Consider the following 25,587-nt stretch of genomic DNA (forward strand, 5'->3'; position numbering starts at 1 on the left):
CCATCATCATCCTTGAGGAGGCTTGTGAGAGATCAGGTTTCTTAAAGCATCAAGGTTATAGCATGTATCTTTTTCTCTTACCTTGCTCCAAGTTGTTACCCTCTGGACTTGCTTGAGGTAGCAAGTCTAGACTCTGCTTATACACAGTCACTAAGTCACAGGTGTCAGGAGAGATTGCTTCTTAAAGTGCTGGGAATTTACATCCTCAACATTGTGCACGTTTCTGGTTACATACGTGCTGGATAGATTTTAACAAACCGAAACGAGTTGAGAGAATGACAAAAATCTAGAGTTTGATTTATGATGAAGCTAAGAATGTTTTATGTTGGTTTAAATGGCAGCTAGTGTGGGGTAATGTGGCATCTCTTTGTAAGTGTTTGAAAGGGGTAGACCCAAGAAGAGGGGAGAGCTGATTTAAGACCACCCAAAAGGATGTAATTGAGATAAAGAGGATGCTGTCCAAGGTAGGAAAATCCAAGAAGAATTTCAAGAATGATTTTCAGGACTGAGATCTGTTCTCTTTGGATAAGTTTCTTCAACGAACTGCTGGCAGCTCTATCCATGAGTCATTTAAAGTGAGCAGTTTGATGAGTCTGTACTGAGGTGGAATTTTATCGTAGGGCATGTGTGACTATCTGGGGAAGAGTGACACTATAGAGTGATTGCCAGAGATTGCATACGCCGAGGTTGTCCTGAGCGTTACATTTTTTTCTCAGTGAGCAACTGAGCTTTGGTGTCCTCTTCTAGATTCAGGCAACTTTTAAGAATTGCTGTCTCTTCAGGGAAGCTGGAATAGATAAGAATCAAATCCCTGGAGGGAAACATGTGTGAGGCAGGCCCAAATAAAAGGCCCTACAATATTTGATTACCAAAAATTTCCCACTGTTTGAACCGTACACATTAGGGACTTCTCCAGATCTACATTTCGTTAGTAGTATTATATCTGAGAACTAATACAATAGCAACTATCACCACCATTTATTAAGTGTCTGCTCTGTGCCAGAGATTGTCTCTTACGTGTGCAGTACATCTACAAGGGGCTCATGAAGAAAAGGAGGGTTACCCAGGCTACCTAGCTAGAACGTAACAGAGCTGGGACTTGAACTCAGGACCATCCTTGCCTCCACTCTCCCTCATCATTGCCCTTCTCTTTTTAAGGCTATAGCTTTTCCCCTTTACTTCATTCTGACAAACTCACTTTTCCCCTCCATTTAGTCTCTCGTTCTTCAGATCTACACCATGGTATGAAGAGAATATCTCGTGGCATGCAGCTGCTTTCCAAGTACAAAGATTTATATCGATGTCAGCTTAACAGTTTGGCACGGCACTCAAGCTGTTACAGTTTATTTTTGGCATCACTTTTTAATCCTGACGTTGCCCTTATCCCTTCCCAATTCCTTCAGTCTAAGCCATAGCTTGCCTCAGTAGAGAGGCAAGGATTAGACCACGGTACCTTCTTATCCTCCTGTGATGTTATTGGGCATATTTATCATTAATAGATACATCTTACTTTGTGCCCAGGAAATAAATGAAGGAGACAGAGTTCTTTCAGTTTGGTCTTCCCAGATCTCATCTTTAATATCGAGTTAGATGTCATTGATCTAGTGTCTCTTGTTCTTGTTCACTTTTTTTTTTCTGCCCAGACATATGCATTTCTTTAGCTCCTCTGTCCTTTGAAGCCTGTTCTAGCTGACATGCACTCAGTATCTAGGAAGTTGTGTATCGTCTGGTTTGGTGCAAGACTTTGGTGTCAGACAGACCCGGATTTGAATTCTTGTTCTCCATTACCTACAGATAGAATGGTTGTAGGTGGGTTAATCTAAGTCTCAGTTTCCTCATCTGTAAATTTGATTTATAGTTGTGCCCAGTTCATAGGTCACTAGGATTAAGAAAAATAATACTCCTAAAGCTTTGGTGTGTAGGAAACCCTCAACAGATGTTGGCGGCTATTATTACTGTTATCAATTATGAGTTAGCTAATGTTTTCTTTCTCATTACCTTGGTGAGTTTACTCACCACAATCAAGACTTCATGGCATATTCTCATTTCTCTGTGTAGCCTTGTCTTGTCTTTGTTTTTGTCTCCACTCCCTTTGTACCAGCTCAAATTGATGATAAATGCTCCATGTTATCATTTATATCTTTTTCCCGGGGTACCCTCTCCCTGATTTCAAAACACTACACAGAGTCTAGCATCACAAAATTATAGAAATGGAAAAACCCAGGATCATGGAGCTAGTGTGGTAGACACGAGGTTACTTGGTGTCTAGTCTATTGTTCTTTCCACCATGTTTTTTCCTTACTCAAATTCCATATTTACATATACACCCAGTAAAATCCAAATCCATAGTAATGAGGGGGGATGAAGAGGAGATAACTTTTATTTAGAAGCACATTTCCCATCACTTCTAGTCCTGGAAAGGATCTTAAGACCCAGCGTTTTGGGTGCAGAGTTGTTTTCAGGTCCTCAGGTTGTTAGGAATTCCCAGTCATTAAGTGGAGGGTGTCTCTGTTCCTGTTCAGCATAGTTTGTTATTAAGCACGTATATTGATACACAACCCTCATAGGGTGCTCTCCTCCTCATCAGTCCTAGCTCTTTTCTCTTTTGTTGGCCTAAACTTAATACTTTTGTCTTAGTTATCTAGTGCTGCTGTGACAGAAATACCACAAGTGGATGGCTTTAACAAAGAGAAATTTATTTTTCTCACAGTTGAGGAGGCTAGAAGTCTGAATTCAGGGTGCCAGCTCCAGGGGAAAGCTTTCTCTCTCTCTCTCAGCTCTGGGGGAAGGTCCTTGTCATCAATCTCCTGATCTAGGAGCTTCTCAGTGCAGGGACCCTGGGTCCTAAGGATGCACTCTGCTCCTGGCACTGACTTCTTGGTGGTATGAGGTCCTCATGTTCCTCTGCTCACTTCTCTCTTTTATATCTCAAAAGAGATTGACCCAAAATACAACCCAATCCTGTAGATTGAGTCCTGCCTCATTAACATCATAGAAGTAAGATTTACAACAATAGGAAAATCACATCAGATGATAAAATGGTGGCTAATCACACAATACTGGGACTCATGGCCTAGCCAAGTTGACACGCACTTTTGGGGGACACAATTCAACCCATAACACTTGTAATTTCTTTTTTTAAAAATTATTTTCTTTTTGTTGAAAAATACACACAGCAGAACATACACCAATTCAACAATTCTGCATTTGCAATTCAGTGACATTGATTACATTCTTCAGATTGTGCAACCATTCTTATCCTCGTTTTCTGAATTTTTTCCACACCTGTTAACTTAAACTCACTACCCCCTAAGCTTTCTGTCTAACTTTTCCAGTTGCTGTTGTCAGTTTGATCTCATATAGATAGTTCTTTAAAAGGGTGCAATGCTCAAGGCAGACATTCTTTACTAATTAAGCTAAACTATTGTTTGGTTTAAAGAAGAATTCAGGGGATGTTTTTGGTCTAAGGTTTAAAGATTATCTCAGAGCTCTATGGTTCCAGAAATTCTGGATTCCTCGAAAATTTGAAATCCTGTTCTGCATTTCCCCTCTTTTGATCAGGATATCTCTATAGAATCTTTGTTCAGAACAATCAGCAGTGGTAGCCATGCACCACCAGTTCTTCTGGTCTCATGGCAAAGGAGGCAGTTGTTCATGGAGGCAATCAGCCACACATTACATTTCCTCTCCTACTCTTGACTCTCCTTCTTCCTCTGTTGCTCCAGGTGAATAGAGACCAATTGTTGAACCGTGAGTGGCCACTTACAAGCTTTTAAGACCCCAGATGCTACACAAGGAGCTAGGAGGTAGAACAGAAGCACTAAGCATGATACTAGCCCAGTTAACTGGGATCCTCCATGAAACAATGACCCTAAACCTCCACACCAAGTAACCAAATCCTACGAGGTGTTTGTACATAAGCAGCCTTCACAGCTGCTCTTTTTTTTGTTGTTGTAAATGTATCTATCACACAGCATTTGCCAATTCAACTTTTTACAGGTGTGGAACTTACTGACATCAATTACATTAATTGACTGTGCAAGTATTACCCTTAATCAGTAGGAATTTTCTATCACTGTAAACGGAAACTCAGTGATCTGTAAGCAATAATCCAGTTTTTTTGTTTTAACTCTTTAGTGCAATTTAAAACATCCAGAAAATTAGAAAGAATAGTATAATGAAAAATGTACGTGTACTACCTAGATTCAACTGTTACTAACATTTTGCCTTATTTGCTTAAATTATAACTTATAAAATATTTTTAAAATATTGTTATAGGTATATTTTTTGCTGAATTGTTTCAAAGCGAATTATAGATATTCTGACAGGTCACTTAAATACTGTAGCATATAGCTCTAAAAAATAACGTTTTCCTGGAAAACCACAATTCCACACCTAACAAAATTGATAATAATGTCCTAACATCATTTAGTACCCAATCCATATCCAGTCTCCCCAGTTATCTCCAAAATGTCTTTTATAGCTAATTTTTTCAAATAAGGATCCAGTCAAAGACCACAGCATTGCATTTATTTATCTCTCTTAAGTCTTTGAATTTAGAGTAGTCGCCTACCCCTCTCCTTTGCCCCTTTAAATGTCACTGACTTTTTTAAGAGATTCAGCCAGTTTTATAGAGTGTCCCACCTTCTAGGTTTGTCTGATTCTTCCTTCTTGTCTTTTAACTTACTTCACTTTCCCCTGATTTCCTTTAAAGTGGAAATCACACCAGAAGACTTGATTAGATTCAGGTTGAACGTTTTAAAGGACTTTTTCCTGGGTGGCACCGTGTGCTTCATGAGGCATTGCATCAGGAGCACATTTTCCCCCTTCCAGCCAGTATGTAACGGGGAGGTTCTTTGGGACTGTTTAGAATCTCCAGTTCCTCCCATCAGTCAGTCTTTCACCTCATGGCTTTAGCATTCATTGATGATTCAGGGTTTTGTTTCTGTACTTAAAATAGTATTTGCATTTCAATATGTCCATTTTCACTGAAGGAACAATGTTTACTCATAGGGGTTCAGTTATGAGCTTGGATGCTCTGTTACCTTCCACTGACCGTAAATCCACTGGGTCTGTTATGAATTAGTTTTCAGACTCAAGGTTAAGGCAGACTTCTGGAGGAAAAAATTGGCAGAGACAGAACTACACATGGAGGACAGGCGAGGAATAGCGACCACCTGCTGCTGTGTACCATATTTTCTCTCCTCTACTTTCTTGAACCTTCTTTCAGGTTGCCAGGGAAAGGAAGGGAAGAACTTGTTTCCAGCCAGTGATCAAGGTTTGAAAGTGGAAACTGTATTGCCCCAGGAAGCTGGGAGATGAATAAACGTGAGGCTTGCTATGTATCTTGCTTAACTAAGTGTCCCCCCTGTTGGGAATTTATGTGTTTAGACTGGCTTTTTAAACAGGGTACAGTTTGGATTTAGGACTCTTAAAGGTAGAGGTGGGCATCAACAAACGGTCTGATTCATGTTGTGGGGTTTCTCCAGGACTTTAGAGAGTGTGTGAGAAGTTTCTAAACTCAAAAGGCTCCTTTTTTGGCACTGCAGCATCTTTTCTATTTTGGCATCTTAAGAATCTGGGGGAACCATATAAAGATCAGAAACAAGTCTGGCCCTTATGGCTCCCTCTGACATGGTAATTCCAGTGAGTTGAATCCTGGCCCATTCGGATGAGACCATATAAAGCGGCTGTTTCCTGAATTTCCCGCTCTCTGCAGGCTCCTTTTTGTAGAAAGCTGGTATTTTAGGACTGCAACCGCCTGTCACGTGCTTCCAACTCTTTACTCCCAGTCATCCCTGCCCCCTGTTTATTTTTGGAGCGAGCACATTTTTGCTTCTCTTTAGGAGCTATGCGGGGTCCTGCCCCCTCTGTCCATCAGGCGGCAGCCCCTGGCAGGCTGTGCTCATTTCCCACACTCAGAGACGTGACCAGCTTTCAAGAGAGAACGTGAGGGATGCACTGCCTAAGGACTACTGTCACCCGTTTCTATTTCTGTCCCTCTTGGTGTTGCACATTTTAAGACTCTTTTTTTAAAACAAGTTTGGGTAATACTACCTGGCAGTGAGTCTGCCAAAATTGGAAATTATTTTCCCAGCTGATGTCTTGGGGCCGTGCCTCTGAATTTCAGAGGCAGAGTAGTTTGAAGAAAAACCAGAACTTCTAAATGCTAGGATCAAGCCTTCTCTTTTTTTCTGGCTCTTGAGGTCTTTTGGGCTCTAATCTCTCTCTCTTACCTGGTTTTGTTTTGTTTTGTTTTCTCTTCCCTAGTGCAGGGATAGCAAATCGATTTCTTCCGAAGTGCTAACTCAGATTGGGAGTGTCTTCCTAAGTGCTTGGTCAGAGGGGATTCCGATGTTAGTCTGGGCTCCGTGATAAAGAATGCCATGACATCTGAGCCTGCCTAAAGATTAGGTTTCTAGTTTCAAGGATGGAGCAAGAATAAATTGTTCGTTTGTTTGTTTTTAGTGAGTAGACCATGACATAGAGCACTCAAACATACAAGGTTTGAAAAAAAATAAATCAAGCGTTAACGTCTCCTCTTGTCCTACCCAGACTGATGGGCAGCAAAGGGAAAATCCCTGACTAAACAGTTACAACTTCTCACTGCTCTAGACAGGGACTAGGGCACTGACTGCTGAGCTAGGGAGGTATTCAGGTCCCTGTAGGCCCCCCGCATCTGATCTGTCACCTCAGGGAAGGGAAAGCACAGCAGTTTTGGCAGCTGGCCCTAAAAGAAACCACCACAGAGGTTTGGCCTGGGTGTGTGTCCTGTGTTTCAAATTGCCCTGGGGAGAGAGCTGTGGAGCTCTTTTTGAAATGGGGCTAACTAGGTGTCCTTCTAGCTCTTAGGAAGAGCAGCCAGGCATTCAGGGGCTGGGCTGTCCATGCAAAAGCAGCCCACCAGACCTTTGGATTACATTGCTAAAAGCCAGTTACCAGCTTGTATTTCAAACAGATTATTTTAACCTAATTACCAGCTGCTGCATTATAATCAGGTTGCATCAGCTTACACTTAAGGCCTACATTGTAAAGTCATAGATGCTGAGTGGCTAAGACCCCCAAAGATTTTCCCCAGGGTCCCCTACTGATACATATTCAGTTTGCAACATTTGCTACAGGCCAAGTGGCATCTGCTATCCCTGTCCTCATTACACCCTTGGATCCAGTTACTTCTGGAATGCTTTTCCTTTTCCTTTCAATCCAGGACAAGCTCCGCTTTTTACACAAAACTTCCTTGACCTCTCTTTTTCCTCAGCACTTCCCAAGTCTGTACAGTTCTGTTTAACCTTTAGTTATGTATTGCAAGCTTTGCATGCTTGTCAGAGCAGTGTTTTAATGATGGGCCAGGAGAAAGCCCAATGAAAGCCACCAAGGTGACAAGAAAACTGCAGAATTCAGTGGAACTACCCCATGGCTGAAGGGATTCCTCCTCAGCTCCCCCTTTGGCCTCTACAAGCAGCCTCTCCCTGGGATGACTCTCAGTACCTCCTTCTGACTCTCCATTGCTGATGGCTAGTCCCTACCTTAATGTGGCTTCTTAGACTTCAAACTAAGCCTGATGCCCAATCACGTGGATTTCACACAGACTCAGCATACCCCCAATTCTGCCTCTTCTCGGCCTCATTGAACTGAGGTAACATTTGAGGGCAGGGATGGCATCTTCTACTTTCTCACTGTCACCTAATGCACTGAGGACTGTGCCCAGCTTCCCATGTAGGGAACAAAGCTGAGTTCTTGGTAATAGTGGTTAATTTAATCTGTCTCATCCAGACAGGATATTTGTATGCGACCATAAGACTTGTAGTAGATGGTATTTACAAAAAAAGTTCTTATCCTTGGACTCACATTACTAAATAATGAATGTAAGGATTCCCAGTCAAGAGGTAGACCTGTCCCTCTCTTTGTCCAGTCCCTGCCTTGCAGAGAGCTGAGCTCTGCCTGGCCTTCTCCATCTCCCACCTGCCTCAGCATTCTCCTGAGGTTTGTGAAGACTCCCAGTAGGAAGCAAGGAGGGCTTTTATAGCCCCTGCTTCTTGTTGCTCAGAGGATTTCTTTAGAACTCTCCCTCTTCCAGGGATCTCATTGTTTGGGGGAAATGAAAGGTGCTCACACAGAAGGCCAGAGGACCGTGAGGTAATGAATTGTTAGTTTTTACGATATTACGTCAACTCCCAAAGTCTTCAGATGTGACTTCCAGGTTCTGAGCACACGTTATCACAGATGGCTCCATCCTTGAGTAAAGAAGTATTACCTATTACACCACAAGGAAGATGGGTGCCGATCAGATAGGTTTAAAATATCCATTGACATCAGGTGAGTACTCCTCAAGGGGACCCAGTAAGATTCAGCTCACTTCCCTTTGTTTAAAATTTCAAGCCTCCCAACATAGTGCCTTATTCAGGGTAAGAGCCGTACAAGTATTAACGGACGAGTGGATCATGAGTCTACCTGTCTAATGCTTTTTGAGTACCAAGACAGATGGGGCTCTTACCCTTCTTGCTTTATCATTGTCTCTCTGCAGCCTGCCTCCCTGTGCAAGGTTCTTGCTTTTTGCTTACACACAACTTTGGTTTGTGGTAGCTTTGGGTCATTGTGATTCCAACTCACTCTTATAGCCCTGGTGCCCAGACCTGTCTGAACAACTTAGCCTCTGTGCCTCAACTCCAGATTCCTGGGACAGAGAATCTGACTAGTTAAGATTGGGTCAGACTGGAATACCCCCATTTCAATCAGCTTTGTCTTAGGAAAGAGGGTTCTTCGGATATGGAGCTTCCCCTTCCAGTCTAGGGACAAGGATGCTGGGGTGCCAGGTACCCCAAAAGAGGGTGTGTGGACTGGGAAGCGATGGTGGGATCTCTGACTTAGTACATCTCCCTTCTCTGGCTTTCCCCCTTGTTATTGTTAGAGACACACAATAGCTTGTTTCCACTTCTGTATTTTTGTTGTTTCTGAGATATGCAGAGCCCCAAAATAACTTTAGTACTTGCCTCTAGCATAGGAAATGTTTTAACTTTAAAGTGTTAAAAAGCAAAGATGTCACTTTGAGGACTAAGGTGCGCCTGACCCAAGCCATGGTATTCTCAGTTGCCTCATATGCATGTGAAAGCTAGACAATGAATAAGGAAGACCGAAGAAGAATTGACACCTTTGAATTGTGGTAGTGTTGGTGAAGGATATTGAGTATACTATAGGCTGCCAGAAGAACGAACAAACCTGTTGGAAGAAGTACAGTCAGAATGTTCCTTGGAAACAAGGATGGTGAGACTTCATCTCATATACTTTGGATATGTTATCAGGAGAGACCAATCCCTGGAGAAGGACATTGTGCTTGGTAAAGTGATGTAAAGGGTCAACAAAAAAGAGGAGGCCCTCAATGAGGTGGATTGACACAGTGGCTGCCAACAATGGGCTCAGGCATAAAAATGATTATGAGGATGCCCCAGGACTGGGCAGTGTTCTGTTCCATTGTACATAAGGTTGCTGTGCTTTGGAACTGACTCAGTGGCACCTGACAACAGCAACAGCACAGAAAGCTAAAGGTCGTGCTCTCCCCTGAAGTGCCGTTCACGTTCCCAGGAGTTAATTGGAGATAGACATTCCAAGCCTTGGCTGCTTCTCAGTCAGTCATTTCCAGCAGGGCTCTGGCTCACGCTGCAGAAAGGCCCAGCATGGAAACAAGTGTCCTTGATAGGCTGAGGTGCTACTAGAGAAGCAGGAAAGAAAGTGTATCTTTGTGTAAAATAAAAATATCAAAAGTATTTCTTAAACAGTTACAAAATAATCTGAGTAGTAGATTAAAAGACAGTTGCAGTGAAACAGCCTTTTAGTCCAGGGGCCAGCAGATACATTGCACAGACTAACCCGCTGCTTGTAAATAAAGTTTTATTGGAACACAACCACACCCATTTATTGTCTATGGCTGTTTGTTCTATAATATTCTAATTGAGTAGTTGCAACAAAGACTGTATGGCCCACAAAACTGAAAATATTTACTACATGGCCCTTTATAGAAACCCTGGTGGCGTAGCTGTTAAGTGCTATAGCTGCTAACCAACAGGTCGGCAGTTCGAATCCACCAGGTGCTCCTTTGAAACTTTATATGGCAGTTCTACACTGTCCTATAGCGTCGCTGAGTCGAAAACGGCTCGGTGGAAACAGGTTTTTGGTTTTTTTTGGACCTTTACAGTAAAAACTTTGCTAATACCTGTTTTAGTCCCTTTATCAAGGTACCTTCTAGACTGAGATCAATGATTGTAATTATAGCAAGTCTTGGAAAAATCAAAAACTTGATACTTTAAAAACCAGTTTTAGGAGAATACTGCGTAATTGAAAATGCTATTCTACCCACTAGAATGGCTCACTGGATTAGTTGGTATTCCCCTGGTATTTTTAATTGCTGTACTGGACAAGAATTTCTGCACTTGAATTTCTGAAAGTATGCGCTGCAGATGAATGCTTCCTGCCTGAATAATTTCAATTTTTTTTAATTTTTATTGTGCTTTAAGTGAAAATTTGCGAATCAAGTCAGTCTCTCATACAAAAATTTATATACACCTTGCTATATACTCCTAGAAACCCTGGTGGCATGGTGGCTAAGTGCTACAGCTGCTAACCAAAGGGTTGACAATTTGAATCCGCCAGGCGCTCCGTGGAAACTCTGTGGGGCAGTTCTACTCTGTCCTGTAGGGTTGCTATGAGTCGGAATCAACTCGATGGCACTGGGTTTGGTTTTTTTTTTGGTTTTTATATACTCCTAGTTGCCCTCCCCCTAATAAGAACACACTCCTTTCCACTATTTTCGTGTCTATTCAGACAGCTTCTGACCCTCTCTGCCCTCTCATCTCGAGCTGCCCACATAGTCTCATGTGTCTTCTTGATCCAAGAAGCTTACTCCTCACCGGTACTGTTTTCTATCCCATAGTCCTGTCCAATCCCTGTCTGAAGAGTTGGCTTTGGGAATGGTTCCTGTCTTGGGCTAATTTGAGTAGATTTTTAACACACCAATTTAGTTTGCCATCTAAATGAGCCTCCTTCTTATGTCTTTATTACTTTTCTGTTTATAAAGGTGTAATATAAGTTGAATGTAAAAAATATATATATTTGGAAAGTGCACAATGGCACAATAAAGGAAAATAAAAATTGCCCACAGCTTCATCACTGGAGTCCCATTCCCCCCATGCGCACATAGCAGTTAACGCTAGATACTATGAACTAATAGGGAGAAAGGCCTGGCGAGCTACTTCTGAAAATCAGCCAATGAAAACCCTGTGGATCACAATGGGACGTTGCCTGATCTGGAATCAATTGTAGGGATGGCACAGGACCGGGCAGCATTAGGTCACCCTGAGTCAGGGCCAGCTTGGTGGCAGCTAATAGCAACATTATGTATTAGTGATCTTTTCACAAAATCAGAAACATGTTCCTACTGTTTTGCAACATGTTTTTTAAAAAGTAATATATGTTAAACTTCCTGTGTTTGTTGTAACAAATTTTTATTATTGCATAGTATTTTTATGTGTTTATTCTGTAATTTGCTTATGTCCTTACTGTTGGTCATTTAGGTTGTTTCCAGTTATTCACTATTCACTATAATATAACATATTCCTCTGATTACCCTATTTTTTTTTTCCCGACCCTATTTTTACGCAAATAATGATGTGTCATCTGCATTTTTTTACTGGTTGCACCCTCCCCCATGCAGTATTTTTGTAAACCTACTATGCTAATTTTTTTTACAGTAACGTGTGGAAGAGGATTGGCATGGCGTTGCTTGTGAGGGTGCCTCGCAGGGGGAGGGTGAGGCTGGCAAACAAACGCAGAAGGCACACATCATTTGCGTAAAAATACGGTGTTTCATTGGGATGAGTTCCTGAGATTGCAATTGCTGACTCAAAAAGTATGAATGTTTTTAAGACTTTCAATACACATTGCCAAGTTGACCTCCAGAAACCTTGTGCCAACTTATACATCCACCAGATGTAAAAGCACCTAGATTTTCATGGGATATTGGACAGGTTACTGTGTCTTTATTCAAAAGGTTTTAACAGGCAGAATATCGGTTTAGATGTGACCTTAACCTCAGTTTGAAGGTAAAAGTTGATTGAGGGTGTTATTTCGACTTCTCTCTGCAGGCTCCTCCTCCAAAGCCACCCCGTCGGCAGGGAGGCTGGGCAGACGATTCCATGAAGGCTTCAAAGTGAGTACCAGCAGCTCGCGGGAGTGGAGGTTGGGGACTTGGCTTCTGTGCTGGTGGTGGTGTTTTATAATGGCCTTATTGAGATAGAAATCATATATAATTTGCTCTTGTAAGGTGTATATTCAGCGGTTTTTAGTATATTCATAGAGTTTCTTAACCATTACCACGATCAATTTAAGAACATTTTACCACCTACAAAAGAAACCTCATACCCTTTAGCTGAACAAAAAAAGCTGTCAGCAGCGAAGGTTTGGGGACAGTAAAATGGTTCAGTGTAAGAAAGGGATGTGGTTTCATCAGCAGGTGAGATGGCATCTCTGAAGCCTCTATCCTGTCTCTCACATGTTTTCTGTTCAATCTATAGGCTTTGCATGGCTTAGGATCGTTTTAAGCATGTTTTTTAAGTACATGGTGATATTCCAAAGGGCGGTTGATACCGCTGGTATATTGTTAGTGTGATTTTTGTTTTCCTTGTTGACTGAAGGAATTAGTGGATCTAGAAAGTAAAAGGTCATTAAAAAGACAGGAAAGAAGGAAGAGACCAAAATGGATGTCACAATAGCAAAAGAGAACAGGAGAAACAAAGTAGAAGCTGAACAGAAGATTTCAAAAACCGTCTCAAGAAGACATGGTAAAGTATTATAATAAAATGTACATACACTTGGAGTTAGAAAACCAAAAGAGAAGAACAGGATCAGCATTTCTCAAGCTGAAGGAGCTGAAGAGAACATTCAAGGCTACAGTTGCAATACTGAAGAATTCTACGGGCAAGAAATTGAATGATGGAGGACGCATCAAAAGAAGATGGAAGGAATACATAGAGTCACTGTACCAAAATGAAGTGACCGATGTTCATTTCAAGAGGCGGCATATGAAGAAGAACTGCTGGTACTGAAGGAAGAAGCTCAAGTTGCACTGAAGGCATTGGCAAAAACAAGCTCCGGGAAATCGATGGAATACTAATTGAAATACTTCAACAAATGGATGCAACGCTAGCGGTGCTTACTTGTCTATGTCAGAAAATTTGGAGGACAGCTACCTGCCAACTAGCTACGAGAGAGCCATGTTTGTACCCATTCCAAAGAAAGATAATCAAATGGAATGCAGAAATTATTGAACAATATCATTAATACCATATGCTAGCAAATTTTTGCTGAAGATGATTCAAAAAAAGGCTGCTGCTGGATATCTATAGGGAACTGCCAGAAGTTCAAGCCAGACTCAGAAGAGTACGTGGAATGAGAGATACCACTGCTAATATGAGATGAGTCTTGGCTGAATACAGAGATTACCAGAAAGTTGTTTACCTGTGGGAAAGCATTCAACTGTGTGAATCATAACAAATTATGGATGGGAATTCCAGAACACTTAATTGTGCTCATGGGGAACCTTTACATAGACCAAGAGGCAGTCGTTTGAACTGAGCAAGGGAATACTCTGTGGCCTGAAGTAATGAAAGATGTGCAGCAGCGGAAGCTGGACAGTGAAAAAGGAAGACTGAAGTAGAATTGACATATTCAAATTGTGGTGTTGTCAGAGAATATGGAATATACCGTGGACTGCAAGAAGAACTAACAAACCTGTCTTGGAGGAAGTACAGCCAGGATGTTCATTAGGAGTGAGGATGGTGTCTTGCTTAGCTTGGGCACGTGATCAGGAAACACCAGCCGCTAGAAAGAGACATCATGTTTGGTAGAGGGTCAGCGAAAAAGAGGGAAATCCTCAGTGAGGTGAATTGACGTGATAGTTGCAACAATAGGCTCAAACATACCAAAGACTGAGGATGATGCAGGACTGGGCAGTGTTTTGTTACAACAAGGGCTCTGTGAGTCGAAACCAACTCGAGGGCAACAAACAACAGTAACAGCAGGTGCATGGTGATGCTCTGAAGGGCGGTTGGTACCACTGGTGTATTGTTAGCACGATTTTCGTTTTATTTGAAGACTTAAGGGATTAGTGAATCTAGAGATTTTCTCTGTTTGTAACTACATATTAATCTAGGCTAACTTCAAAGGCTTCATTATCGCACAAAGCAGTTTAAACGGAAATCAGGATAAATTTGCTCTACCTTAACAGTTATGGCAGACTGTTCGAATTAACATAATTTGACATGTTGAGTGTATGAGATTTTTTGTTCCTTATTGTAAGGTTTTACTACCTTTGTTTAACATTTCAGTATTGGCTGGCTTTTGAATACCTTGGATAAAATTTATATTAGGACTGCTTTGACAATAAGAAGGGTTGCTTTTACTTGTTCATGGAGTAAGTAACATGTATCTGGAAAAAAATTGTCATTCTTCTTCCTCAGTTTTTGTTTCTCCTAATTCCTTGTCCCCAAAATCATACGAATTACACCAATTTTTATTAAAGGCTTGGCTGTGGCTTATTTTAAAGTGGCCTTAAAACATTGTTCTTATATTTGAAGGTTAAGCTACAAACAACATTTTTTGGATTTCTCCTTAAATTGTTTGCAGGATTACTGATGGGAATGTACAGTTTACTTACAGTGCTCTCTGTGGATCTCCCTTGTGAGCCCAGCATTATTTTCAAGATGGCTGCCAAGGCTTATGGTGCAATTACATGGATGTACAGCACGGTATATGGTAATAGGAATCTAAGCCTTATATGTATGATACTTAAACCAGTTCAGCATTTTCTTTCTTATAGTTCTAATTTAGAAGGCATTAAACTTAAATGCAAACGGTTGAGCACTTGACTACTAGCCAAAATTGGCAGTTCAAACCCACCCAGAGGCATCTCCAAAGACAGGCCTGGAGATCTACTTCCAAAAGCCTTGCATACCCTATGGAGCAGTTCTGCTGTGCACACACGGGGTCGCCATGAGTCAGAATCAGACTGACTTGACAGCAGCTGACAACAGCAATAAACAGCTAGATGATTAAAAGAATACCTAAGAGTAAGAAGTAATAACAGAATTTTGTGAAGTGGTCAATGTACTCTAGGAAACCAAGTGGGCAAAATCAAGCTGAAAGACTGATGAATTGACTGACGAAAAACCATTCCTGTAATCAACCATAAAGTGTTGAAGAAGTACTCAAAGCAAAAGAAATTATAAGCATTTGATGGTTCATTTTCAGTATGTGCAGTTTTAGGGAAACATTTTGATTCTTCCACAACCTTTAGGAATTTTCCATTTGTTCTTATGCTGTCTGCCTTCCTGCCAGGCCAAAGCTACACTTCCTCATCAAGCTTTTGATACTAAGTTACTAGTGAGGAAGAAAGGGGATGCTTTGATGCTTTTCTATGGCCAGTTTACTGACCACTTTGTAGATGATTGATCTCTCTGAATATATTAGTCTTTAAGTATTTCCATTTTACTCTTGATTGTCCTTATTGGCCTAACCCTTCAACCAATGTCTTTCAAATTTAAGTGTGCTAACCCTGGAAGAAGGTGCCTTGGTGGCGCAGTGGTTAAGTGCACAGCTGCTACCAGAAAGTTCATTTTTTTCAAACCCATAGGGGAAGTCTGCTTCTGTAAAGATTTACAACCTTGGAGTCTACTCTGTCCTATAAAGTTGCAGGAATCAACTGGACCGCAGTGGGAAACCTTGGAAGGTGTTAAAAAATGCAGATTTCTGAGTTCCTCCTTCAGAGCTTTGTATTTAGTGGGCCTGAGGTACATTTTAAGGAGGCTTGGTGGTGCAGTGGTTAAAGTGATGAACTGCTAACTGAAAGGTGGCTCCATAGGAGAAAGATGTGGCAATCTGCTTCCATAGAGATTTACAGCCTTGGAAAACCCTACGGGGTCACTGGACTTAATGGCAGTGGGTGGTAAGTGGGTGAGGTGCATTTTAACAAGAATCACAGGTGCTAATGGTCTGTGGGCCATACCTGGAAAAACACTGCATTTAACCCTTGACCCAGTGTAATGTTAGAATATTGCTGGTGTGCACAGTAGAGCTGAATGTGATGTGATGCCTTTTCTGTGGTTAGATTGCAGTTTTTGTGTGCTTTAAAATTACAGCGTGTGCCTTCTGTTTTGCTGCAGCTTGTTAAATGGGTACAGTTATATTTTAAGTAAACAATTTATCTCTAAGATGAAAGGGTAGTTTTTTCCATATTATAAATATTTACTTCACAAGATACTATTTTTTGAAAATCTCTGTTGGGCTAGAACCCAACTTGATTGGTCATCCTCCAGGAAAAGTTAAGTGTAAATTGGCTTTTGATAATCCTTTGTTTGGACTGTCTTAACTTTAACTATTTTGTCAAATCAACTGGTTAAAATATACATTGTTTCTAAAGTGGTCATTTTAATGATTCTGAGACTTTTGACTAAGATACTGTAGAATTTGATTCCAGTTAAATACTGGAGAGATTTGTCTCAAGGAAAATGTGTGTCTTAAATATCATTTTGAAAACTACCAGTTGGTTTAATATGTAGTTTATGTAGTAGGATGAATATTAGACTGGTCTGGCTCTCCTGGTGTTACCTCTGTGTGTTACCTCTTTGATGTCACCATTCCTTCCATTTGCTTTAGCTACTCTATGCAAGAGCAAGTTTCAGAGTCTCTTCTGACATCCGTTTTGGTCTTTTCCTTCTTTCCTGTGTTGCTAGTGCTGTGCTGGAAGATGAGCCCCCTAGGTTGGAAGGTACTCAAAATACAACTGGGGAAGAACTTCCTACTCAAAGTAGACCCAACCTTAATGACACGGATGAAGTAAAGCCTCCAGGATATCCGTTAATAATCGGAACATGGAATGTACGAAGTATGAGTGATGGAAAACTGGAAGTTGTCAAAAATGAAATGGAACGTGTGGGAATTGATATCCTAGGCATCAGTGAGCTGGAATGGACTGGTACTGGCCGGTTGGTATCCAAAAATCATATGGTCTACTATGCTGGGAATGACAAATTGAAGGAGAATGGTGTTGCATTTATTATGAAAAGGAGTATTTCAAAATGTCTCCTGAAGTACAACACTGTCAGTGATAGGTTAATATCCATTCGTCTACGAGGAAAACCAGTTAATACAACTATTATTCAAGTTTACGCACCAACCACAAATGCCAAAGATGAAGAAATTGAAGAATTTTACACAATGCTACAGTCTGAAATTGATCACACGTGCAAGAAAGATGCATTGATAATTACTGGTGATTGGAACGCGCAAGTTGGAAGCATAGAAGAAGGACCAGTAGTTGGAAAATTTGGCCTTGGTGATAGAAATGACGCTGGAGATCGCTTGATAGAATTCTGTAAGACCAATGACTTATTCATTGCAAATACTTTTTTTCAACAACACAAGCGACGACTCTACACATGGACCTCACCGGATGGACTCCACAGGGAACAAATTGACTACTTTTGTGGAAAAACACGGTGGAAATGCTTACTAACATCAGTCAAGACAAAGCCAGGGGCCAACTGCGGAACAGACCATCGATTGCTGGTGTGCAAGTTCAAGGTGAATCTGAAGAAAATCAGAGCAAGTCCATGAAGGCCAAAGTGTAACCCTGAATACATCCCACCTGAATTTAGAGACCATCTCAAGAACAGATTTGGTGCACTGAATACTGATGACTGAGGGAAGACATCGTATGCAAAGGAAATGAAAGGTCATTAAAAAGACAAAAGAAAGCTATACGAAGTACTTTTTTTAGGGGGGAGTGGATGGCAATAGAACTTCTAAAATGGCAAAATCCTTGTCTTTTAGTGCTTACCAAGGGCAGGTGGGCAGGACATGGGGAAGAATACACAGGGCTTAGGGGACCCCGAGCTTCTGTTAAAGGTATCAGAAGTGTCTGGGAACAAATAAGAGTGATGGTTAAACAACATGATGGACATAACTAACGTCATTTAACTCTATGCGTGAAGATTGTTGAAATGGCAGATGTTTTCTTACATGTATGTTTATAATAATAAAAAATGAAAATAAATCTTTGGCTTGATTTATTAGACTCTAAATCTAGGAATTCTGAGAAATTCATTGAGTTATTCCTTTGTGTGCTGTGCCTGCCAAAGAGAATTGGGTTATGTGGCTAGAGGGTATTATTATTGACTATTTCATTTTATTATGAAAAAGCTTCATCTAAAACTATTGAAGTAGGATAACATTAAAAAGATACCACAGGGGTCAGTGGTTCAGAGTTTGATTTTCTGCTTTTTAAATCTATAAACCTGATTTTTGTCTTTTCCCTCCAGCTGTTAAGGACTTATTCATGCTCACCAGACTCATGAAAGATTGTCATGAATCAGCAACTATTTTTCAATGGGACATGCATCTTTTATAGTGATTGGAAAAGAGAATACTTTTCTGTTCTTTAGAGTACTTAAAAACCCAAAATTTATTATTTTGAAGTTTTGGGGTAGACAAAGAATTTAGAGCAAAGAGAATCAAATAGAGCAGAGGTCACAAACTGGTGACCTGCCAGCTAAATCTATGCCCGGGTTATTTGGTTTGTCTTTTATAGTGTCTTAAAAAATATCGAAATTAATTCTCACATTTAAAATTTGTTATTGTTGTTAGGTACTGTCAAGTCGGTCCTAACTCATAGTGACCCTGTGCACAACAGAACAAAACACTGCCCGGTCCTTCACCATCCTCACAGTCGTCGTTGTGCTTGAGCTCATTGTCGTAGCCATGTGTCAATCGATTTCATTGAGGGTCTCTTTTTTTTGACCCTCTGCTTTACCAAGTATGATGTCCTTCTCCAGCCACTGATCCCTCCTGGTAACATCTCCAAAGTATGTGAGACAGAGTCTCACCATCCTCGCTTATAAGGAGCACTCTTGCTGTACTTCTTCCAAGACAGATTTGTTCGTTCTTCTGACAGTCCATGGTATATTCAGTATTCTTCGCCACAACTGTAATTTGAATGTGTCAGTTCTTCAGTCTCCCTTATTCATTGTCCAGCTTTCCCATGCATACAAGGTGATTGATAACACCATGGCTTGGGTCAGGCGCACCTTAGTCCTTAAAGTGACGTCATTGCTTTTTAATACTTTAAAGAGGTCTTTTGCAGCAGATTTGTCAGTGCAATGTGTCATTGGATTTCTTGACTGCTGCTTTCATGGGTTTTGATTGTGGATCCAACAAGTAAAATGAAATTTAAAATGCAGAAAGTACATAAAAAATAGCCAGATTATCCTCTTTCAAAATCTGAACCTTAGCTAGCATTGAGCCTGTGTATTTATATAAATACAGATCACCTGGTCTTAACTTGTTGTCGAGTCAATTCCAACTCATAGCAACCCTATAGGGACACAGTAGAACTGCCCCATAGAGTTTTCAAGGAGCGCCTGGTGGATTTGAACTGCCAACCTTTTGGTTAGCAGCTGTAGCTAAGCATTATTATTACCTCTAAATGAAGTATACATTCTTTTACTTACCACAGTCTGGCAGGCTTAGTTTTCTCCTGTAGCTAATTTCCTTCCCTGCCTGGTCTCTGTGTATGCATTTGCGTTTATTACCTATAGCCTAGGAAGATGTGTAATAAACTAGCCAGGGAAAGGCTCACCCTTCTGTCATTACAGTAATACTTAGTCATGGTTGTCAGGTTTAGGCTCCCTTTTTGGAGGGTGGAGGGCTCCATTTGGGATTCTCTGTATATAGCTTGGTGACTTCCTTCACACAATGGTGATAATAGGAGTGGCTAACATTTATCAAGTACTTCTAAATACCAGGGAGTCCCTGGGTGGTACAGACTGCTAACTGAAATGTTGGAAGCTTGAGCCTACCCAGAGATGCCTCAGAAGAAAGGCCTAGTGATCAGCTTCTGAAAATCAGCTAATGAAGAAGCTATGGAGTGCCCATCTGGTGTTCATGAGTTGGAGGCTGACTGTGACAGCTAACTTCAACAAACCATTAGCAGTTAGTCCCTACCCCACTCCTCACAACTTCTCTACCCCTAGGCAGCCACCAGTCTACTCTCTGTCTTTATGGACTTGCCTGCTCTAGACATTTCATAAAAATGGAATCATATGATGACATGGTCCTTTGGGACTGGCTTCTTTCACTTAGCATAAAATTTGCAAGGTCCCTCCATGTTGTGGCATTCCTGTTTTTTTTTAAGTAATTTTCTGAACAGAATGGAGTTGACTCTGAATAACTGCTGCTGAACTCTGCAGTAAGCCCTCTTCTGGACATAGATTATTCATCCACGAAGAAGAACGGAACAGATGTGCCATCACTTGAGTAGCTGATAATCTTGTGTTTACCTTAAACCAGTGCTGTAACCGCACATGAATATTGGTAACCTTGATCATCCAGCATTATCATTTTACCTCATAGAGTTCCTGAGAAGACCTAATGTTACAGTGTACGGGATGGCACTTTTTAAACTGCGTAGGTACAGTTAAGTGAAAAGGGAGGTGGTGTAGGGCAGTGGAAAATGACTGGCTGCAGATTCACTTCTCTCCTAGTTGGATGATGTTGGACAAGGTGTTTACCATCGCTGAGCTCCTGAGATGGACACAATGATGTTCTCTATGGGGTGGGTGCAGGATAAAAGAAACGATGAATATGACAGGAATGCAGCTTCTGTTTTCAGTCTCCCCAGCCTGTCTTAGTTACCTAGTGTTGCTATAACAAAAAACCACAATTGGATGGTTTTAGCAAACAAATTTATTCTCTCACAGTTTAGGAGGCTAAAAGTCAGAAATCAGGGCCCCAGTTCTAAGGGAAGTCTTTCTCTTTCCGTTGGCTCTGGGAGAGGGCCCATATCTCCTTTCAACAGCTGTGGCCCTGGTGTTCCTTGGAGAGCTCCATGTATCTTGGCATCAATCTTCCTCTGGGTCCAGGAGGTTCTCAGTGTGGGGACCCCAGGTCCAAAGGATGCGCACTGCTCCCAGCTCTTCTTTTTCGGTGGCAGTCTTCTTAGTTACCTAGTGCTGCTATAACAGAAATACCACAAGTGGATGGCTTTAACAAGCAAATTTATTCTCTCACTCTTAGGAGGCTAGAAGTCTAAATTCAGGGTGCCAGCTCTAGGGGAAGGCTTTCTCTGTCAGCTCACAGTTTAGGAGGAAGGTTCTTGTATTCCTCTCAGCATCTGTGGGCCTCGCATTCCTTGGAGATCTCCTTGTATCCTAGCATCAGTCTTCCCCTGGGTCTAGGAGCTTCTCAGCACAGGGACCCCAGGAGCAAAGGATGCACTCTGCCCCTGGCTCTTCTTTCTTGGTGACAGGAGGTCCTTCTCTCTCTCTCTTTCTGTTGGCTCTGGGGAAAGTTCCTTGTAAATGAATATAACCACACTGTCCTCTCCTAGGTCCTTGTTGAGAAGAAGCTTGCACTTCTTACAAGGCTATCAAAGCTAGATACAGACAGAAAACCGTGCGGATGCAGGAAACGGAAAGCAAGTGGGAGAGGCAGGCAGCTGGAGACTGGAGAAGCTGGAACGTTTCAACTCTTTCACGACCAGTTGTTCCAAGTTTACTTAAAGACTGATCTCTTGCAGTTCCATGCTAAGAGGTAGCAAAGTGTGGTGGTTGAAAGCCATAGGCTCTGGAGCCAGACTCTCTGGCTTTGAATTCTGACTATAGTACTTAATATCCAAGACACCTTGGGCAAGCGATTTAACCTCTGTAGCCTTAGTATTCACATCTGTACAATGGGGTTGAAAATAGCACTTCAAAGGATTGTTGAGAGAATTAGATAAATTCATACCTGTAAAAGTGCCTAAAAAAGAGACGAGCATTATTGAACACAGTGACCTTCTGGCAACATCTCCTTAGACTACTTAAGATGAGAGAAGAAAATACCACTGCAAACAATATGGTTACTGGAGGGTGCAATCATGGCTGAAACAAAATTAGTCCCTTCAACAAAAAACCAGCTGCCTTTGACTCAACTCTAACCCATGGCAACCCCGTGTGTGTCAGGGTACAACTCTGCTCCATAGGGTTTTCAATGGCTAATTTTTCTAAGGTAAATCTCCAGGCCTTTCTACGGAGGTGCCTCTGTGTGGACTCAAACCTCTAATATTTCAGTTAGCAACTAAGTGTGGTAACTGTTTGCACCACCCAGGGACTCCTTAACAAAAGCAAGCCAGGCCACTTCCCATGGTTCCAGGCCACAAGGTAGGTTCTAGGTCTTTGCTACTGAAAGTATGGCCCAAAGACTAGCAGTGTCACAGAGCTGCTACCTCAGCATCACCTGGGCAGGAGCTTGTTAGAAACAGACAGGCACCAGCTCCAGACCTTCTCAGTTGAATCTGTACTTGGCAAGATCCCTAGGTGATTCGTATGTACATTAACATTTGAGAAGCACTGGTCTAGGGGAATTTTTGCTACACTGGAAAAGCACAAAAATTGTCATCCAGTTCCACAGTTCATTAGGAAAAAAAACCCACTTTGAGAATTGTCTGTCCCTCAACTCAGAAAAATCAAAGTCCTTTCCAAGTGTACAAGTCCTCGAGCACACAAGCAGTCACTGCCTTTTTGTGAGGCCATCACCCTTACAGCTTTGTCCCGGCCGCTGCAGGCTACCCAGGCAGCCTCCTTATCCCGAGATCCGCCAGGTCTGGCTGCTTCATGCCAAAGAGGACAGCTGAGAGCTCTCATATTCTGCTCTCTTCCAGCCCTGACTGGAAATCCGGGTAATGTTCTTGGCCCATCTTGTTACTGTTGTTAGCCACCGTGGAGTTGGCCCCCAACTAATGGCGACCCTCCCCCCAAAAAAGAGAGAAGCATTTGGGATGCACTTGATAGATGTTGGCTGTTGTTGTTATAATGACGATGGTTCAGCTTCTCTCCTCCATTCTGAACTCAGAGGGGCTTTGATCAAATGCTGCTCACAGCATTCTGGCAGAGGGTGACTGTAAAAGTTGCAGGAGCTTTGGGATGTTACAGTGGTATAGATGCTTCCAGATAAAGGGTCTGTTAGGGAGGAATAATTCCAGGTAAAAAAAAGCAAGGATTATTTTATATATTAGGACTCTTTCTTAGTCACAAGTTACATTAAAGCCTTAAGCCTAGGCCTGTCAGATTTCCAAAGCCTTAGTATCACAAGTGTTCAAAACCTTATGTTGAGAGCTTGGCAGAATGAATGAATGAGATCCTCTTGGGTTTTTGTAGCATCTGGGAATGCATATGGCTTAGAGCACTTATGTGGCTTAGTGGTTAAGTGCTATGGCTACTAACCAAAAGGTTGGCAGTTCGAATCCACCAGGAGCTCCTTGGAAACCCTGTCGTGCAGTTTTGCTCTGTCCTGTAGTGCTGCTTTGAGTCAGAATTGACGGCAATGGGTTTTGGTTTTAGAGTGCTTATATGACTCTTGGGCCATACTTTTTTATGACTCTTGGGCCATCCAGGATAAGCAACCATGTTTCTGCTTTGTCTTGAATAAGGGAAGAGTTTTTCTCAAACTTCTTCCTGCCACATACTCTCTCTACATTCCTCCCACCCCCAAAAGGTGCAGTGACAATGTGCGCATATTGTAGAGATGCCTCTTTAGGGTAAACTAGAAGTAGATTTGTTGGGGCAAAGGGTAATGGCCTATGTAGCCTGATGGTGGCGTTAGGTGCCGTCAAGTTGGTTCCGATTCGTAGTGACCCTATGTACAGCGGAAGGAAACACTGCCGAGTCCTGCGCCATCCTCACAGTCGTTACGCTTGAGCCCATTGTTGTAGCCACTGTGTCGGTCCATCTTGTTGAGGGTCTTCCTCTTCTTCGCTGACCCTCTACCAAGCATGGTGTCCTTCTCCAGTAGTCTGGTTAGATAGCGCTTAATTCTCCTCTAGAGTTTTACCATTTTGTGTTCCATCAGCAGTGTATGACAGCGTCTGTTCCCTTGCAGCCTTGCTGGTAGTACTTCATGCTTTGGAATATTTGCCATTCTGATAACTGAGATATGAGATTTCAGGGTTCTAATTAGCCTTTCCTTTATTATGAGTAAAGTGCAACATATTATTTAAGGGCCCTTTATGTATTTTTCTATTAACTGACTATTATGTCTTCTGCCCATTCTTAAGTTCTCAGACTTTTTTTTCCCTTAAGTTTTAAGAGCTGTTTAAATGTTAAGAGGGTGTCTTAGTTTCCTAGGACTACAGTAACAAAATACCACAAAGTGGGTGGCTTTAAAGAAATTTATTGTCTTACAGTGTCGGAGACTTGTTGCTGGGTGACGTCGGTCAATTCTAACTCATAGCGACCCCTATAGTGCAGAGTAGAACTGACCCATAGGGTTTCCAAGGAGTGGAAGGTCCCTCCTTGTTGGTAACCCCAGGCGTTCCTAGGCATTCTTAATGCATAGACTGTTCCTCACATAGTTTCTTCCCCCTGTGCGTGTCTTTCCATGTCTGTTTTCTCCTTTTATAGGACACCTCTCAGAAGGGGCTAGGTTTAAGACCCAGCCAACTTCGGTTATGACCTCATTAACGTAACAAAAGAAAAACCCTTATTTCCAAACAGGGTCACATTCACAGGTACAGGGCTTTGGATTTCAAAATATATTTTGGGGAAACAATTCAGACTATACAGGGAAATTAGCCATATATATATATATATATATTTTTTTTTATGTGAACTAAGTTCAAATATGTTTTCTCAGTTTGTCATTTATTGTTTGACTGCTTCATGGTGGTTTTTTTTTTTTTTTGCCTGGCAACATAAAAGCGTAATTATGTGGTCATATTTTTCAGTTTCTTATTTGCTTCTGAATTTTGAGTCAGAATTAGGCTTTTCCACGCACAGGATTATGATTGAATTCACCCGTGTTTTGTTTTAGTGTTTGTACGTTTTCTTTTTTGTATTTAGATTTCTGATCCATGTAGAACTTATTCTGGTGTGTGGTATGAGGTATGGATCCAGCTTTTTTTTGTTTTGTTTCTAATAAAGGGCTGTTGTCCCAGCACTGTTTATTAAAAATATCCATCTTTCCCCATGATTTCACATGCTACATTTATCATATTGTAAAGTTTTGTATGTGTTTGTTATCCTGTTCCAATAGTCTGTTTGTTCAGATGCCAGTGCCACACTGTTTTCTTTATAGATCATGACACTAATTTTTAGTGTTAACTAAGAACAAGAAGGTGACTTTGAAATGTAGGTCCCATATACTAATGAGAATCTTATAGAGAAACCTGTTTTTTCTAAGTTATTTAGAGATTTTAGTGCTTCTAACACCTAGAATTTATTTTGAAATGTGGAGCTCTCACATATTCTATGTCTACTTCTTAGAGAGCAAAAGATTATCTCTTATTCCTTGATGAATATAGTAAAGATTTTCCCAAATCAAATCAGTTTCCTTTTGGAGAGAGATGCTTTTCCTTTTCATGTGTTACTTCCCAGGATGTTCACTTGCTTGGCTTCTCAGTCTGTGGCCTAGCTCTGACACGCTTAGATGTTGGAGTGCCCAGGGCTTATCTTTGAACATTTTTTCTTCGCTGTATCCACTCACTCTTTGGGTAATCTCAACCCAGGCTCA

General features: G+C 41.4%; 1 protein-coding gene across 5 annotated transcripts in view; it reads left to right on the forward strand.

Annotated features, from left to right (window-relative positions):
* Positions 1-25,587, forward strand: part of IFT43 (intraflagellar transport 43) — a 104,644-nt gene that overhangs the window by 20,817 nt on the left and 58,240 nt on the right. For 2 of the 5 annotated variants that reach the window (XM_049898676.1, XM_049898677.1), the window contains one exon: positions 12,135-12,199. In XM_049898676.1, the coding sequence (XP_049754633.1) occupies positions 12,135-12,199 (65 nt within the window). The other 3 variants (XM_049898674.1, XM_049898673.1, XM_049898675.1) reach the window with 3 other exon arrangements.

The sequence above is a fragment of the Elephas maximus genome, chromosome 10 (genome assembly GCF_024166365.1).
Source record: "Elephas maximus indicus isolate mEleMax1 chromosome 10, mEleMax1 primary haplotype, whole genome shotgun sequence".
In the NCBI taxonomy this organism is placed as follows: domain Eukaryota; kingdom Metazoa; phylum Chordata; class Mammalia; order Proboscidea; family Elephantidae; genus Elephas; species Elephas maximus.